Source organism: Episyrphus balteatus, chromosome 4, assembly GCF_945859705.1.
Source record: "Episyrphus balteatus chromosome 4, idEpiBalt1.1, whole genome shotgun sequence".
Lineage (NCBI taxonomy): Eukaryota > Metazoa > Arthropoda > Insecta > Diptera > Syrphidae > Episyrphus > Episyrphus balteatus.
Genome location: NC_079137.1, coordinates 46,793,254 through 46,811,567, shown reverse-complemented (window position 1 = coordinate 46,811,567; position 18,314 = coordinate 46,793,254). Strand labels below are relative to the sequence as shown.

The window sequence follows — 18,314 nt, the reverse complement described above, 5'->3', positions numbered from 1 at the left end:
GTCGTTTTTAAAACTTTTTCGTAATATAAAATGCATTTATTTTTCAAATTTTTTAGGCCACATTTATTATGATTTGAAATTATAAAAGGAAATGTCAATATGTATTACAGTTTATAAAAAAATTAAAAAGTATTTCATTTTCGAAGAACTTTTTTTAATAAAAGTTTTGAAAAAAAAATTAACTTATTTTTTTTTTAAGTTCAACATTTAAATATAAAGTTATTTTTTATTATTTATGGCAAACGTTTGAAGTTCTTATTTGCCAAAATCTTTGAGAAAATCAATTATTTCAATGCAAAAATTCAGTTTTTATCAAAAAAGCCCTTTGAAATTGAAGTTATTTTTTATTTTTTTTTTTTCAAAAGTGTGATATATATTATTTTTTTCTGCTTCGAAATACAACTGATAACATTTATAGCCAAATTTTTTTTAAATAAATTCATATTTTATTAGAAAAACTTTGGAAAAAAGTCATTTTAAATTTTTTTAATAACATTTTTTTTTTAATTCTGAGTTTGAGGGCCATTTTTTCAAAAACTCTTAATTAAATTTAGTGGATTTAAATTTAAGAGGTAAGAATGAGCTTCTGGCTTTTTAAAAATGTATTTTAAAATATTGTAGGTGTTGCCGTTGTTTTCGAAACATTTTTTTGAAGTCAGATTGTGGGAAAATTGCATTTATCGCTTAAACGATGGAAAATTGTCTCTTACTCCCTTATATTTGTTTTCCTTAAATTACCTAGAGAATTTTTTGATATCATTTGTTTTATGAAGTTTAAGCAAAAAAAATGGTTTTGTTGAAAAAAAAGAAAAAAAAAAAATAATTTTAATTTAAAAAAACAATACGGCAACATCGGCAATTTTTAATCTATAGACTTTATAGTATTTTTAATTGGGAGCGGGTCATAATTCTGCTTGTCAAAATTCTGTACGACAAAATTCTGTAGGGTCAAAATACTGTAAGACCATAATTCTGTACGTCATTATACTGTAAATACAAAATTCTGTACGTCAAAATACTGTATGGACAAAATACTGACTTGCAAAATTCTGTTTTGTAAAATTCTGTACGACAAAATACTGTATTTTCAATACAGTATTTTTAAAGAAATTTCCCTTGATAAAAAAAACACTAAATAGTAACTTTAAATATAATTATTGACAGTAAAGTTGTAATTTTATACTATCATAATTATTAAAGTAAAAAAGTAAATCAATTCTAGGAACACAAATCAAACTTTTCTTAAACATACAAAAAATACATTTTACAAAAAAAAAATGTCAAAATCAATATATTTTAATTTTTTTTTAATCCGTTTTAGGTATGCAACGTGGTTTAATTCAGATTGTTTTTTTAAATAAGTGTAGTTTTGTTTTCTCTCTCTTTTTTCCGAAGCTCCTAATAAAGTACCTAGATTAATCAGCATTAGAAGCTTGCCTCTTTATTAAGTTGATCTCTTAGAAATAAATAGTAAACCCTCTTTTAAATATATCTGTATTTCAAAATTCTGTAAAAATGCTGTAAAAAATATCGTTTTGATAATGTAAAAGTGCGTGCGCACCAGAATTTTGCTGTAGAGAATTTTGACTTTCAGAATTTTGTTCGTACAGCATTTTGCACATACAGAATTTTGACATACAGTATTTTGGCATACAGTATTTTGAATACAGAATTTTTCAACATACAGAATTTCTAGCGAAGCGTAGAAAAATTGTGACACTTCGAAAACGTTTTTCGCAACATCATTTAAAATCAAGTTAAACGCCTGTGCTACACAATGCTATTTTATAAGAGGATAATCCACTATTATAACCATATAAATTTTTATTTTATTGTAATTTTTATACCTAAGGATATGCATTATTATAATAACAATGATTGTCAATGATTCACGGTATCTACACGTATGTTCCGATTTTGCATATTTTTGGAAACCTAGTGCTTTATTTAATTTAACCTTTAAACAAATGTTAATATTAATACATTTTTAGGGGTCTTTGTCAAAATATAGTTTTTGGAAAGTTCTAAAAAGAGCCGTTTTTAAGTATTCATTTTTCTTCTTCTATTTGTGGAAATAAGATTGGAAAGATCTGGACAAAGACATTTTGATTTATTGATAAATTTTAAATCTTCGATTTTCACTCTATTATTATTTACTTATTAATGGAAAATTTAACTTATGTTTACTTACGTCATTTTGTATAAAAGTAATATCAAATTTTATATGATATTCGTTGAATGTTTCTGAAGAAATGCGTTATTTGGTAAAAAAAGGAATTTTTTTTTTTATCCAAAAATGTTTCACATTCGATTAGGAATTTTTTGAAGATTTTGGGAAGGAATAGATTGTTGACAGTGTTTCTGAAAGAAATAAAAAGAAAAATATGTTATTTTTACTATTAATTGTAAATTTTAAAACTAATTTTAAAAAATACAATTTTGATCAACATTTAAAAATATTGTATAAATTAATAAATTTTGTTTAGTTTAGATTTGTCATTGGGGTGATTTAAAAAAAAAAAAAACTTTTATAGTGCCAACTTTTTTTAATAGAATACCATTACTTTTTTATGGTTTGAACTTCTTTAAGGCTTTGATCAGAAATTAATAAACATTTTTCTTTATTTTTATGATAACATTTTCCCCCAGAATTATCAAATAAAAAACCACTCTTGAACAAATTGCAAACCAACTATCATCTTAACTTAAATAGTTTCAGAAACTTCCCATAACCCTTCTTTTTTTTCATCAGCAGATAATCGTCGTCTTATGTATACAGAATCATCATCATCAGTGTATCCCATGCAGAGGCCCCATTCCAACAAAGTGGAAACTTGTTAAAAAGCACCTCCAGAAGTCAAGAAGAGTCCACAAGAACTACATATACTATGTCCTTGCATTGTTGTTTTTTTTTTTTTTCATTTCTGTAAATTGTATTCTTATCTCGTCAATTCCATTTGTTTCTCATTTGTGGTAGCTTAGTGGGAAGGAAGGACTGTCACTGTCGGTCGTTCTCTTCGTCGTCGGTCGTCATCGTTGTGTCGGCTTGAACTTTTTTTGCTCTTTTTTGTTTCTGCAGCTTTTTGCTTTCTTTCATTTTTTGTTCTTCATCTCCTGATGTTTTATTCTTGTAGAATTTTATTTTTCTTGTTTAGTTTTTAACTTAAGATAATACTTGCACATAAAGGTGATTTAATGGGTCATAAAAAAAATGATAGAAACACATTGAAAATATTTTTAAAAATTCTGTTACATACTTTTAGGTGCTAATTGTGAAAAATAAGTTTCAGAACTTGAAAAAATGAAACCAAATGACTTTAATCTTCACCCAAACATGTAAGGATTTTCCAGAAATCATAAGCAACTTTACACACCCCTAAATCGTGGATTTAAGTTCTAAATTCTTGAATGCGACAGAAAAAGGCTAGCGAAGAAGGCAACAACAACAACAACTACTGCGCCCAAGCACAGCAAAAGAGTGAATGAATGAGGTTAATGTCTTATGATAATAGAGACACAGAGAGTTCGCCTTTTTCTACAATCTTTTTTTTTTACACCCTCTCAGTTCACATCCGAATGTGCTTCAACGCCAACATCATTATTCGAATGGCAAACAAATTATATAATAAAAGCAAAAAACGAAGATATACAGAATAATAACTCCGAGAAATGAACGACGACAACAACAACAAAGGAGACGACAACGGATGAAATAGTTAGTGCGGTGTTGCTCTGGAAGAAGAAGAAGAAGAGAGTCATCACAGAAATCAGGTTATTGCCCCAAAACACATCACTCGTACCGCCACCATTCCAAAACAACAACCCGACAAGGATTTCTCAAAGTAGTTAGGAGGTATCTGGATGATGACGAACGAAAAAGACGTACGAACCAAAAACCAAGAGCAAGGGTTTTTGAAATGGAGAGCACGCGAGAGTTTTGTTGTTATTGATCCCCCCAGGAGCACCAGAGAGCGTGATACACACACTCACCGTTATCATCCCCCATGATTATCACAACAAAAAGGATTTAGTGTTACCCCAACATATGTACAGCGTCGCCTTTCACTCTGAAATTATTGTTATTTATCGAATTTTCATCAGCTCGATGGACAATATCCTTATGATGAAAGTGGAGTTAAGGCGTGTTGTTGCAAACTCATCCTTTTCCCAATTTTTGTATACGTATATATAAATTCCCATTTGGGCTATTTCCAATTTTGTTTTTTTTTGCGGAATAAGCTCGTTTTTCAAATTAAAGGACTATTTTAAAGAAGCCTTGTTATAACCCTTCGCCCTCATCACACCTTCACAAGCCATTCACTTTCAATCGAAATAAAATTAAATAAAATCGATATTTGGCAGAGATTTGGCCTAAAAGCAAAATTGACTCAGATGAGAGTGTGTTGGTTTGTATTTTTTTTATAAATTACCTTTGGGGTGAAAAGATTCATGTTTTTTTATTTTTTAACTTCCGATATCGGAAATATTGACAGAAAGCGAAATAAATAAATGTGTGTTTGTAGGTGTGTCCCAATAAATGTAGCAGATAAGACTGTAAAAATGGTGTTTTATGACACATTACTCTTTACAAAAAAAAATATATATTGAAACGATGACTCTTAAAGTTCGATTTATCTTCTTTTTTAGTTGTTATTTTTATAATACCTTGAATATGAGAATTTTTTTTAAATGGATGAGGTTTAATTTACAGGATAATAAATTGCTTAATTTTGTTTTTATTATTGCTCGAGTCTTAAATGATCAAAAGAGATTTAAAGTTATTAAAGCAGTAAATTTAAGCGATTTTCTTTGTAAATTAAAGAAGTGTAAGAATAATTGAATTCAAATTGTTACGAGCTCAGCCAATAGCTTACTATATGTGATAAAGTACCAAGTCTTTTTTAATTTACTTTTCGGGTTTATTTTTAATATTATTATTTTTATCAGTTAAAATGTAAGTTGGAGTGATAAATGGTAAATATAAAATGAAATTCAGTTTTCATTAAAAAAGTTTATTGGCTCTGACAGATGACCTTCAAAGTCACAAAGCAAGTGAATATTAAAAAAAAAAAGTAGGTATCTAGTTACTCCTAACCATTTGCTAAGATTGTTAAAATTGTATGTTTTGCCAAAGGGGCGTTTTCGCATAATCATAAAACTTATTTTATTTTTGTCCTTGTTTCTTATATTTTCAGTTTGATTAAAAAAAAGTATCAGTATCTTTTCGACGATATACTAATGATCTTAATTAGATGAAGATGAAATAAGTTACAGGCAATAAAATATTTATAAAATCAACTTTTCTAGTTATACATATGCTAAAAAGTTCGAAAACCTATTTATTTTATTTGATCCTATTTAGATAAATAACGTAAAATAGCATCAAAATTCGTTGCTAACATGATAAAATCAATTCTTAATTCTTATCATCACACAGTGTGTCGAGCCCATACAAAAGTTTATCATAAATACTTGCAGCTAAGTTTTTGGAGTTTTAATATCTTTTTTTGTGTTTTTATGGCAGGAATAGAAAAAAAAATTACAAGTTAACAAATTAAACAACCTATTACTTTTTTTTTTAGTATAATTTATGAAATTAACATTTATTGAAGAAGCCACTTGTGAGCAAAATTAATTTTTTTTTTTATATATAAACAAAAATATACTTTTCGTAAGGTTTTTGGTGTGCTGATCTCGAATCCGAACTCAGAAAAATTCTATCATATCACGTTTTTGAAATATTCCCGTTAGAAAATCTGAAATGTCGTTTTTTAACAGTTTTTGAGGTTATGTTCTTGAACGTGGTGATTTATTTTAAATAAATTTGTGACAGTTTCTAAAAGAACTAAATGTTTTCTTTTAAAGCCCGTTTAAATCTTTTCAATATCTTTTTTCTACCTTAAGAAATCTTAAGTTGAAGTCAACTTGTTTTGTTTATATTCTCTATACAAAAAAATCGTATGTTTATTTGCGTTTCATAGCAAATCTCGAATAGTTTTTTGTCAATCGCTTTCAAATTTTGAAATAACGTTTTATTTGCCGTTTCGTAAATTCTTATATCGGCGAGGTTGGTAAATACGCTATAATACACAGTAGAGCGTGGCCGGGTCAAGTAATTATATTAAAAATCTAGTATGCAGAAAAATATAATTTTTTTCTTGTTGAAAACAATATTTAAAATATTTTTAATTACATAAACAGCTTTTTGTTACTTGTGTATGGCTAAAAATTATTAAAAACATCGATTTTTTCATTTTTGTGATCCCCTTGAAGATGTTTCTCAAAAAATGAATTATTTTGAGTACTTGACTCGTAGCACATAAATGTGAATATCTCTGGTAATCGCAAACAGAAGCAGACCAAACTTTGCCAATATTAAGTATAAGCCTATGGCAAAATAATATAAAAAATTATCGATATGATTTAATAAGTATTTTTTTAAATTAAGTTTAAAAATTAAATTTTTTTTTTTTTGGCCATTTATCAAAGAAATTTTAATAACTCATATATAATTTTATAAATTTAATTTTTTTTTGTTATACGTTTTACAACAACACTCAAATAAACAAAATAACATTAACAAAATTTTTCAAACAATTACCAAACGTGAAATATATACTCTCAAAGATTCCCATAAATTCCTCAAAATATTTTCGATTTCCGAGGTACTCATGTTTCGGAGCTTATTTTGAATACATAACCTGGGTTATTTTGTAAGATAAATATGTTTTCATATGAGTTGACACTTCTAAATTATATTTTAATAGCAAAAATATTAATTTTTAACAAAAAAAAAAGTGATTTATCATAAGGGGACGACACACTGTGCATCAGTTTGAAAATCGATAACATTTTCGAAAATTAATGATAAAAATTTGAAACAAAAAAAAAATTTACAAAAATTCAGTTCACCACCTGAGTTCTATTTTGTTATACAGGGTGTTTCAAAGTACCTAATGGTTCAAACGAAATATGCTGATAGGCCAACTTTAAGTCTTTCAGAATTTGGTAACTTGTTCATCTTACGGTTTTCGATCAAATGCAATTCTTTTAAAATTTCAAAAATTTCCTCTTTTGCTAAAGTATTTTGCTTCTTCCGCCCATAATTTTTTTGCAATTCTCTCACTAAAATATTGCCTATTAATTGGGAACAATTAATTTATCAAAATTTATTCCATCAAAATTAATTTCCTAGTTATATAAAAACTCAATTTCTAACTTTCATTTGAGAGCACTCCGAAAAAAGTTTATACGGTGTGACACTGGTTTGTTATTTGTCCTGTTATTGTTTTCAAGAAAAAGTTTTCAAAACGAAAGATAGTACAATTTGATTTCAACAAAAAAGGGGTTTTATAACTAGTAGCCTCTTTTTTTTGTCTGTTTTTTTTTTGAAAATTTTATTAAACTTGAACGAATTTTTAAAATCGATCTCCAAACTTTTTGAAAAATGGACAAAGGATACAGAACTTGTATGACGATTTTACTATTTTTCAAAAAAAAAAATTTTTTTAAACATTTTTTTTTACACATTTCCGTAAAGCAAAACTTCTTGAAAATTAAGGTAACTGTTTGACACAAACAAAGTCGGGAATAATTGTATTAAAAGTTTTGTAGGTATATATCAAAATGGTCAAAATATACTCAGAGTAAAAAACTTATGTCAAACACTTTTATATAAATTAAAGATGAAGTAACTTTGAAAAAAAAAAAATTAAAATGAACTTTAGCTTAAGTTGGTGTTTATTCTGGATTATAGTAGAATCTCGAAACTTGGTAGAATGGTAGAGCTGGTAGTTTATACAAAGGAAACAATTTAAAATTTAAGAACTTTAGCCAGGAAGCGCGGTAACCGCCCATTTTGAGACTTTCTACGGAAAGGTGCTAGAATAACCAAATAATATAGATTTTTAATTTTTACAGCAATACCTTGCAACAAAAATATTAACTGTTAAAAAAGTGCCAAGTTCTAATGTGTTAAAATTTTACTGTCACAAAAAGTATTGAGAGCCAATTTTAACAGATACCATAAAATTAATGTTTCCCAAAAATATAATTAAAATTACCAAAACCACAACCAATTTTCTCCTTTTTTTCCAAACCTTCTAACTCAAATATGACGTGTGCATGTTGTATTTACATTTTTAACTTTGGCTGTTTTCGCACATTTCAAACTTCCAACCTAATTGTGTCAACCCAATTTAAGAAAAACTTCCATACCTAATGACGGAAATAAATAAATTCAGCTTTATTTTAAGCCATTCCAAGTATAAAAATACTTAAAAAAAAGAAAAAAAAAAAACACAAAACATTCTAACATTAACTTGTGCAAACAGTTAGGTTAATTATCCCTGTGTCGACAAATTAACTTTAACATCAATACATACGGGGCTTCTTGTTGTTTTGTTTGTTTTATTTTTTTGTTTTACATTATTTTTTTATTCACCCAAGTTACAAGTACAACACTGAAAGACGTCAATCTTTTTTTTTATTTTGCCTAAACACCAGACCGATATGATGGTTAAAATACACAATATACTTACACTTCCTGTGACCATATATCGAGCACCCTCTCAACCTGTATGTGACCCTTAAATTGGGAGAGGCTTGTTTTTTTTTGCTTTGTTTTGAATTCAACACTCAGAATCATTAAAAATTTCCTGAAATTCTAAACCAAAAAAAAAGAAAAAAAAAAAAAAAACAAACAATAAAACCGCGCAGTTGAGGAAATAAAAATACCAATTTAAATATGTTGTGTCGTCCTTGGTGAATTGGAATGGGGTTGCGGGTGGTGGTAAATGGTGTATACGAGGACTATAAAGCCTAGTCCTGCGTGAACAACTAGCGTACAAAACAAATCTCATTAAGCCGATGAAATGTTTTTATTGCGAAACTGCAAAACCAAATACAAGCGATTCATTCTCTCTCTCCCTCTCGCTCTCAATTCTCATCCCTCGCCCTCAGGGGTGTTAAAATATTTTGCAAACATCCACGAACGCAAAGTAGATAAAGGGACAACGGAAGAGACGTGTGGATTATATAGGGGTGAATTTTAGATTTTCTCGAAACTTCAAGAGCTCAACTCAAAAACACAAAACAAAAACAAGTGAAGTGAAGCGAATCAAACTCCAGTACGAATGGATTGCCAATACACGAGATATAGTGTGAGAACGTATGTGTAATGTTTTTTATTTGAGGACAATCGAAAATACTCAAGTATTCCAGGAAGTATGGTTAAGATTCGAGCAGTGGTTTAAAAGATATTCAAATTCAAAATGGCTACCTAAAAAAATTGCAACTTTACATCCGTGACTATAAAACACCATAACTATGGGCACAATATTCGTCGTGTGGAAATTTCCAATTTAAACTGAATATGTTATATGCGCCTTATGCGGATATTCAATGTCCTCTTCTTGTTCCTATAGGGAGTCGCCCCCTTTTCTTCTGCTTCTTTCTTTCATTTTCAGCCATTTAAAATATTTTCCATTTTGTATTTGGGTGAGTTCTTCTATTTTTTCATAGGACAATAGGAAAGGATTCGAAATTGGAGCATTTTAACAGAGAAAAAGAGAGAGACTCCTTCCGGAATCGTGGTGCAATGCTGACAATGTCTTAAATTTCCGCTCTGCTGAGGCATGCATATGTACGTACCTCGTACATTCGCAGAGCCATGCCAAAACGCTAGAAGAGTGTGCGTGTAGAAAATTTTATTCTGCTAATGGATGGAAGCTCAGCTATAATCTAGGATTTCTTCTTCTTTCATTCATTCTTTCTTCTTTTCTAGCTTTGTTTTTTGTGTGCTTTATAGTTTTGAGTATGTGGCGACGACGATGAAAAAATAGGTCAGTGAGCATGAGAAGATAACATATACCAGGGGAGGATTTTTTTTATTAGAGCGCCAAGTTTTCCAACAGCTTTGTTAACAATAATAGAACAATTGAAATCTCGCAGGCTATAGCTTCAAAGCTTTCCTCAGAAGAAATTTTCTTATAGAAGTTTTAATTTCCTTAACAGCTTCTTTAAAGCTGTTAAGAAGTATTTCAGGAAGTCTTATGGAACTTCGTTATGAATTCGATTAGTGAGCTTATAGAAGTTAGGTGAAAAAAAAATTTTCAGAAAGATTTTTTTTAACAGATTCAAGAAGTCTTATGGAACTTCGGTAAGAATTTGATTATTGAGTTTATATAGAAATAAAATGACAAATTTACTAGTTTTTTTTTTTCATTAATAACCCGTCAGCTTCGGTATAGCTCCTTTTAACTTCTTTAAGACTTTTATAAGGAAATTGAATTGTTACCTATACAAAGATTTTTTTTCGAAGTTGAGAAACCTTACCAAAGCTTTAACGAAGCTACATTATTGCTTGTTTAATACTTTATAGAAGCTAAAATATTAGTTGGGTAGGGCCTTTTCTTTTGTAAGCAGTTGCGTAGATGGATTGAGTGTTTGTTACAAAGGTAAAGTAACCAAGAATTCTGTTGAGAAACTGAGTATTTTTAGCTTTTAGTTATAGTTTGCTTTCACCTCTTTGCTTTCGGCCTCTTTTTGTGTATTATTGTGTCGGACTGCTACCTCAGAGTTTAGGGTTTTAAGCCAGTTATTCGGCGTTAACTTTTTTTTCTAAGAAGAACATATTAATTCGATAATCTAAGACTGTCGCCTGTCCCAGGAAAACGGGTTTTTCTTCATCGTTCTGTTTGAGGCGAGTGCATGGAAGCCCTTTATGAATAGATATCAAGTTTTAAGCTTAAAAAATTCGGTCCATTTTCTACTTAATCAAGGAAACAAACATTTTCCGACCACAACAGAACAAATTAACTAATGCATTAGCAAGTTGTGTGGTATTCCACAAGGATCCATTCTTGGTCCACTATTGTTTTCAGCAAACCTTAAATGATATTTCATTTAATGTTAACCTTAGAGAGAAGTTGATACTACTTCCTGTGGACATAGATTTTCTTTTTTTGGCTTTTGCCTTAGTTTCTTAAAATTCATTTATTTGAGCCCATGAATTTGATTTTCTTCATTCCGACACTGAACAATATCATGTGTCCTCCTATCTTCTGAGAGTGATATACAACATTAAACACACACCATGCATAGAACATTGTTATAAATCCACCTCTTATTTTATTTCCGTTTAGGTATTAGGAAAAAGAAGAAGAATTCTTTTGCTCATGAAAAAATGATAAGAGCTGAGAAATTTAACACGAAAACTTTTGTACTTTGTTTATTATCTTTTTTTTGTGTTGCTCCTTTTTTTTTATTATTTTTGTTGGTCAGGAACCTCAAGCTTAGTTATGTATTAATGCCTTCTTATCAAGGTAACACATTGCTAACTTCAAGTTCCTGGAAGTTTATAGCCTTTCGTTTGCGAACATTTCTCACAATTTACAAGCAAAACGAAATTTTTGCAAAATAAATTTATGATAAGCTTTAGTTTGTTTTTGTGGGCGTAGCGAAAGATTTTGGTTACTGGCTGGTTAACTTTTTGAGAGAGTTGATTGTTTTAAGACTTAAGAAAGTTTGAATAGTAAAAAGTTAAGTTGAGTTGGGATAAATAGAAGAAGTTAGTTTTGTTTTTGATGCAATATTCATCTTCATAGGTATTGATTTTAAAGGTTTACAAAATGGTTTTAGAAACTAAAATTGTAATACTTTTAGAATTAAATTTTGAAGTTTTTCCATACTTAAAATTTTTTTGTTGTTGTTACAGGCAAGGTAATTAGAATAAAACTAAAAAATATGTTTATAAGCTAGATTATTAAGTAAGGAAATCATACATACGTTGTTGGTTCCTAAAAACAAAAATTTGGAGAATGGTGTTTTTTCGGGGGAGATAGGGAGGCGTCAAGGTGACATTAAAATCAAGCCAAAACGATTGCTCTAAGAAATTTTAAGAGCTGAGATAAATTGTCTGTATTTTTTTAAACTTGATGAAAAGCTTAGGTTAAAATATTCATGACAAATTTAATCACTGTACTATCGCATGTAATGGGTTATCGGTGATAACACTTATCGGCAAAAAATTGGAGCCTGAACTAAACTATAATTTCCTAAAGTATTTTTGTGTGCTGAGGAGCCCGATTTCCAAGTCAAAATTTCACTGAAACGTCAAGTTTTTGAAATACTTGAATATTAACAGGTCAAAAACGCGTTTTTTTTTGATAATTTTGACGTCGAATTACATCACTTTTAATTTTTTTTTGGCGTAAATACTTATGCAATCATAAACTACTTAAGGACCATATTTATTAATTTTTTTCAATTTTTTTATATTTTCAAGATATTGGAAAAAAGAAATTTATGATACCTCAATTTTGTAGTTCACAGCATAATTAATGGTTCTTTTTAATCATATTTCAGTTTGCGATTATTTTTTTTTTTTTTTTTAATTTTATGAAACTACACCTCCCGTTTGGACCATGGATTTCGCGACTTGTGCACACTTGATTTTCCTAGACCTTTAAGGCAAGAATGTGCAACCATAGATATTTGCAAAACTTTTAGTTTATTAGCATTAATCTGTAGTTGAATCCTTATTTGACTGTACTGTTAAAAGAAATAAGAACCTAAAGAGTCTACAAAATTATCTTGAGTGAAAGGGTGTTTTTTCGAGAAAGGAGTTAATTCATTTAAGAACTTTAGTATGAGTGTTTTATTTGTTATGAGGACCATAAATAAAATGAGCCTTTTGGGTGAAAGGGTGTTTTTTTTGTAGCAACAGAAAAATAAGTTTTATGTCAAAAAAAAAGTTAAAAAAATTGTACACGGTTAAAAAATTTGGTGTAGATTCTACGAAAATTTGAGTTACATTTGAGGCAACACCAAAATTTTATTTAAATGTATAATTTTTAAGTCTAGGGTAAAAGCGGGTGAGATGGCATACCTTTTTTGTTGTTGTCATATTTTACAAAGTAAACCACATTTCATATTTCTAACAATGCAAAAATGTTCTATATTCAATATCCAACGTATTATTTGGTTTACAGAATTTTATATTTTAAACTTATATTTTTAAATTAATATAGAAAAAAAGTTTAAAAAAAACCATCTCCCCCTATAGGGTGGGTGAGATGGCGCATGAGTTTGTTTTAGGTTTCTATTGCCAAATTCATTGCACAAATGGTTGAACGATGTGAAAGAGTCAAGCACCAATGCATGCCATATAATAGATTGCAACTAGTCGTGTTTTTCATAAAATTTGAGCTTGGCTGAATTACTTAAAAAAAATATTTTGAGGGTGATATGGCACATGCTAATACTATACTCAATTGAAAAATTCTTGTACGGAATGCGCCATTTCACCCGCAAAAAACTGCGCCATCTCACCTTTTTTCGCATAATTAATATTCGTAAGCACCCATAAAAAGCAGATAGAACTAGAGCTCAGATTTTACGCGCAATCCATAACTTATACTCTCTTGTTTGTATTGGTGTATCAAGGGCATCTAAGATCCCAACGACTCACAAAATATCGGAATAAAAAAAAGAGTGAAAAAAAAAAATTCGAAAAAAATCATCACATGATTTGCTTTCAAATTTTTTTTATTTTTTGTATCAAAGACAAAGAAACGAATACTGGCTACTTCGATTTAAAATATTTAAAGAAAGCTAAAAATATTTTTCATACATTTTTAGAGCAATAAATGTAAAAGATATTTAAAGTGCGCCATCTTCCCCGCCGCGCCATCTCACCCGCTTTTACCCTAATACAAAATTTATTGAAATTTAAAATTTTTTGAATATATTTTTTATTACATTTTAATGTTTTGTATTCGAAACTAATACCTTCATCGAAAAAAAAAAATCAATTTAACATTTTTTAAATATCAAATTAACATTTTTTAAATATCAGCAAAAAATGCTCTATAAAATGTGTTTTATGATAATTAAAATATCAAAACAATATTCTTATTATTAGAATGATATTTAAATATCACATTTTTGAATTTTTTTGTATTATCAATTTATCATTATTATTATCAATTTATCATGTCAATTTTTCATTTGTTTCTCATTCCAAATTGTTGCAAATTTTTTTTTTTTTTTTTTTTTCAAAGTAAAATTTATGATTTACTGAGAAAATAAGAAAACAATAACACAAATCACCTATACTGCCGTGCTAAGCAAAAAGAGCGCATATCCATTTTTGTAGTTTTGAGATAAATGCATTTCACTGACAAGGGAAAATTTGAGAATTGTAAATGTGCTCAATTTCAAAAATGATTTTAAGCAACTTGTAGTAGGAAAATTATAATTTTTAGTTTACACAATAATTATATATTGTTCAAGATTCCCAAATGTGTATCAAATTTTTTTTTTTTTAATTTTTAGAGTTAGTAATAAATGCATTTTTCTCTTGAGGAATACAGCGGAGTAAAATCGTTATGCTCATCTTCATTGACTATTTTGAGTCACTTGGAATTGAAAATGCGCTGTTTTTAGTTAATACATAAATGAAGCATTGTTTCAGGATGTCAAATATGCCTTTAACTCAATTTTGGATTTTTGGCTCATGCGCCCTTTTTGCTTAGTACGGCAGTATAATAGAAAAAATATTATCACCACTATTTTATAAAGAAGATTTACTTTCAGTAATGTTTAATTTCATTTTAAAGAAATAATAATATAAAATATGTATATAATATAAAAGAAAAAGAAAGAAATATCATTTTAACAAACTGAAACGTAAAATCTACTCAAAATTAATATTTTAATTGTCAAAGTGAAATTTTCATTATCCACCTAAAATTAAAAAAATGTCAAAATGATATGATAATAATATTAAAATTGATATTTTAATTGTTGGGCGACTTTTGTCACTCAAAAATGTTAATTTGATAGCTGTTATTATCAATTTTTTTTTCGGTGTACATTTTAATTTTTTGTATTTGAAATTAATAAAAAAATTATAAAAAAAAAATGTAATAAAATCGCAATATTAAGAACTAATATTTTTTTGTTTTGAAAAAGGCCTTATTCCAAGGGTTGTATTAAAAACTACGACAGAATTTTTAACCGTGTAGTAATAATTTTACATAGAGCCAAAAATCTTAAGAAACCATACAATTTTCTGTACAAAAGGGTTTTTTTATCCTAGGAATGGAAAATGTGTAAATTTTGAATTGAAATTTTATTTGGAGGTGTTTTAAGTGCATAATGTAAAAGTTAAAAAAAAATAAGCCACTTTACTAGATATCAACTTGTTTGTTTATTTTACCGATTTTGAATGTAACTTTTACATCAAGAACCAAAAATACTAATATATTTAGATACAAATTCGGAAGCCAATTCCATAAACCGAATTAAGAATTACATATTTTGTATAATAACTAGAAGCATTATGTAATTGCTATAAGCTTTGTCTACTATTTTTATGTACATTATATAGTTTCTAATAGGTACATTTGACATTGATCTCACGCATAAGTAACTTTTATTTTAAATCAATAAATAACCTACATAGTTACAACTAAGAAAAAATCTCACTGCAATGACAATTTTCATATCATTATTTAAAAATATGCTTTTGAAACTCAAAGAAATCTGTTCTTCACGTCACATTAAACTCTCTTTCACAATTTATTTTAAACTATACCCCATCTGCACTCGTACAACTTTAATAATAATAATTATTGTTAGTGTCAAGAACAATGGCAATTCAAATAAAAACTTTTTCCTTTCGTTTTAGTTGTATACTATGCACTCTTGTGTGTAGTTATTTTTTTTTTTTTTGGGTATACTCTCCAGCCATTTGGGATTTGGAATACATTCAAAAAAAAATGCTTGCTCACTTATTCGTAATTAAAACTTTAAAATGTCCTTAACCGTTATGCTCTCTTTATGTCTTAATTTTAAATGTACACAAACAACGTCAACAAAGAAAAAAACTTCAACCTTCCCAAATGAATTTAATAATAATAATAATAAATTATAGGGTGTTGGCATTTTGTTTCAAAACAATTATAAAAAAAAATAAAGCACATTTTTTACCACTGGACCTTGACTTATTTTACGGTCCACTTTCAGATATATGCTAATTTCTTAAAAATTTTCAATTTAAAAAATTTAATTAATCAGCATTTACAACCATTTTATAATAAAAAAAAACGATAAAAAAAATAATATAATTACTATATCACGCAAATGTCTGTATTAACATTTTTTCTTATAAACAAAAAAAAAATAAAAACAAAAACAATACCTTACTCCCCAAGTCAGCAGGTAAATGAAACAATAGATGAAAATTACTGTGTCATGCCACATGCCATGCATTCAAAATACAACAAAAACAACAACAAAAATAAAGAAATGATTCACTGATGCGATGATACACAATGGAAACTTTAAATACAAAAAAAAAAGTATAAACAAAAACGAAGAAAAAAAAACAAAAAAAAAACCGGCCGGTAACCGTTGTATAAGCTTAAATACAAAAAACCGGCAATAAGCCTGTTTTGCTTCTGTTGCAGTTGCATTTGAAGAAAATGTCAACTCAATGTGACCTGATTTTTTTTTGCAACGCACAATAAAAACAAAAAAACAAAAAATAAGAGAGTTCCTCCAACTAATTACTTGAGGGCTTTTTTTTTTGTTTTTGTTTCTTATTAAGTTCCATCTCAGCTTGCGTTGAAATTAGGTAATGAATTAATACTTTCTAAGACGTAGTTTTCATTTTATATACATATGAACTTTAACTAAAGAAAAATGTGTTCTTATTTTTAGATGTTGGTATGCATGAATTTTTTTTATAGTCTTTAAACTTATCTTTTGCCTTAAATAAAATTGTAAAATTTACCCAGCTGTGACTGCACAATGACAACAAGTAATCCGAGGAGCCACCACTACAAACCACCAACTGCCCATACAAAAAAAAAAAGAAGTGTTGGTGTAGGGTAAAGTGGGGTGAATTGTGAGTTTTAATTAATATTCTAGTTTTTTATGAGCATTTTTGAAAAAAAAATGCTTCAAATGCATTTTTACCATTTTGTATGTAACGCCATTGCTTTTTCTCTTATAACTTAACGAAAGAATTACCGTTGAGCTCTTTTGCCCATTTTTGAAAAAAAAAGTGCATCAAATGCATTTTTATCATTTCCGATGCAACGCCATTGCACTTTTGCTCTTAATTCAACTGTTCTGAACATTTTTGAAAAAAAGTGCATCTAATGCATTTTTACCTTTTTTTTTAATCAAAAAATCCATACGAAATCGAATACCAAAAAAAATATATCGGTATTTTGTTTAGTAAAGACCCAAACCTAATTTTGGTATATCGATTTTGTTTGGAAAAAATCTTACAATTCACATCCACTTATTGCCAAAAGTTGCACCTAACCAGCGAATTTGATGAATAGTTTCAGTGTCATCGACAGAAAAAGTGAAAATCGATAAATACCAGCTAAACAAAAAATCGATAACTTAAAAATAATTTAAAAAAAAAAGTAATTGAATAAATAAATTGAAAGAATGGATAATTTAATGGATAGAGCTTTTTTAGGAAATGTAAGTTTAATTACACTGGTTTACAACGGTTTTGTTGCCGAAACAAAAATATACTTTTCTGAAGGTTTTCGGTGTGCTGAACTCAAATCCGAAGTTAAAAAAATTAATCAGCTCTCTTTTTTGAAATATTACCGTTAGAAAATGCAGTACTTCGGACCTTATTCTTTTATATGAGGAAAATTGTTTGAGCATACTTAGTAACGGTTTTTATATAGATATCTTAAAATGAAGTAAGTGGGTTTGGCTTCATATATCATAAAGGAGATAATGACGTTATAAAATTTATAAAAATACCAAAAAACTGGGGATATCTCGGGCAGTAAAAAAGATATCGGAAAGATTTAAACAGATTTAAAAAGGTGGAAAACAGTTCTTATAAAAACCGTTACCAAATAATGCTCAAACAATTTTCTTTATATAAAAGGAATTATTTAAAATAAATTATTATTATTATTAGCACTGTTGATAATTTTTTTTTTTTTGTTATTAATCAAAAACTCTTAAGAAATTCACTTTTTAAACTCTTATTTTTCCTTATTTTTATCACAATCAAACAAATAGCTGATTTTGACACTTTTCACCCACTTGCTCTACCCCAAAAGTAGGATCAGAATAATGAATGAATGAAACATAAAATGAAAGACTGTAGAACAAGTAGCGGCGAGTTTTTTTTTTCATGAAACACAAAAACTTGTACCTTTTGGATCTTTTCTGTTCTTTTCCATGCGGATCAGATTCATTAAACAGACCTAATGTTGGTTAATTGGTTTTTTATTATATTAATTTTTTTATTTAGTGCCCAATAA

General features: G+C 28.3%; 1 protein-coding gene across 4 annotated transcripts in view; it reads right to left on the bottom strand.

Annotated features, from left to right (window-relative positions):
* Window positions 1–18,314, bottom strand: part of LOC129920100 (protein enabled) — a 110,577-nt gene that overhangs the window by 36,783 nt on the left and 55,480 nt on the right. For all 4 annotated transcript variants that reach the window (XM_056001293.1, XM_056001294.1, XM_056001292.1 and 1 more), the window contains one exon: window positions 2,192–2,361. In XM_056001293.1, the coding sequence (XP_055857268.1) occupies window positions 2,192–2,196 (5 nt within the window). In that variant the 5' untranslated portion in view covers window positions 2,197–2,361. The remainder of the gene's footprint in view (window positions 1–2,191; window positions 2,362–18,314) is intronic.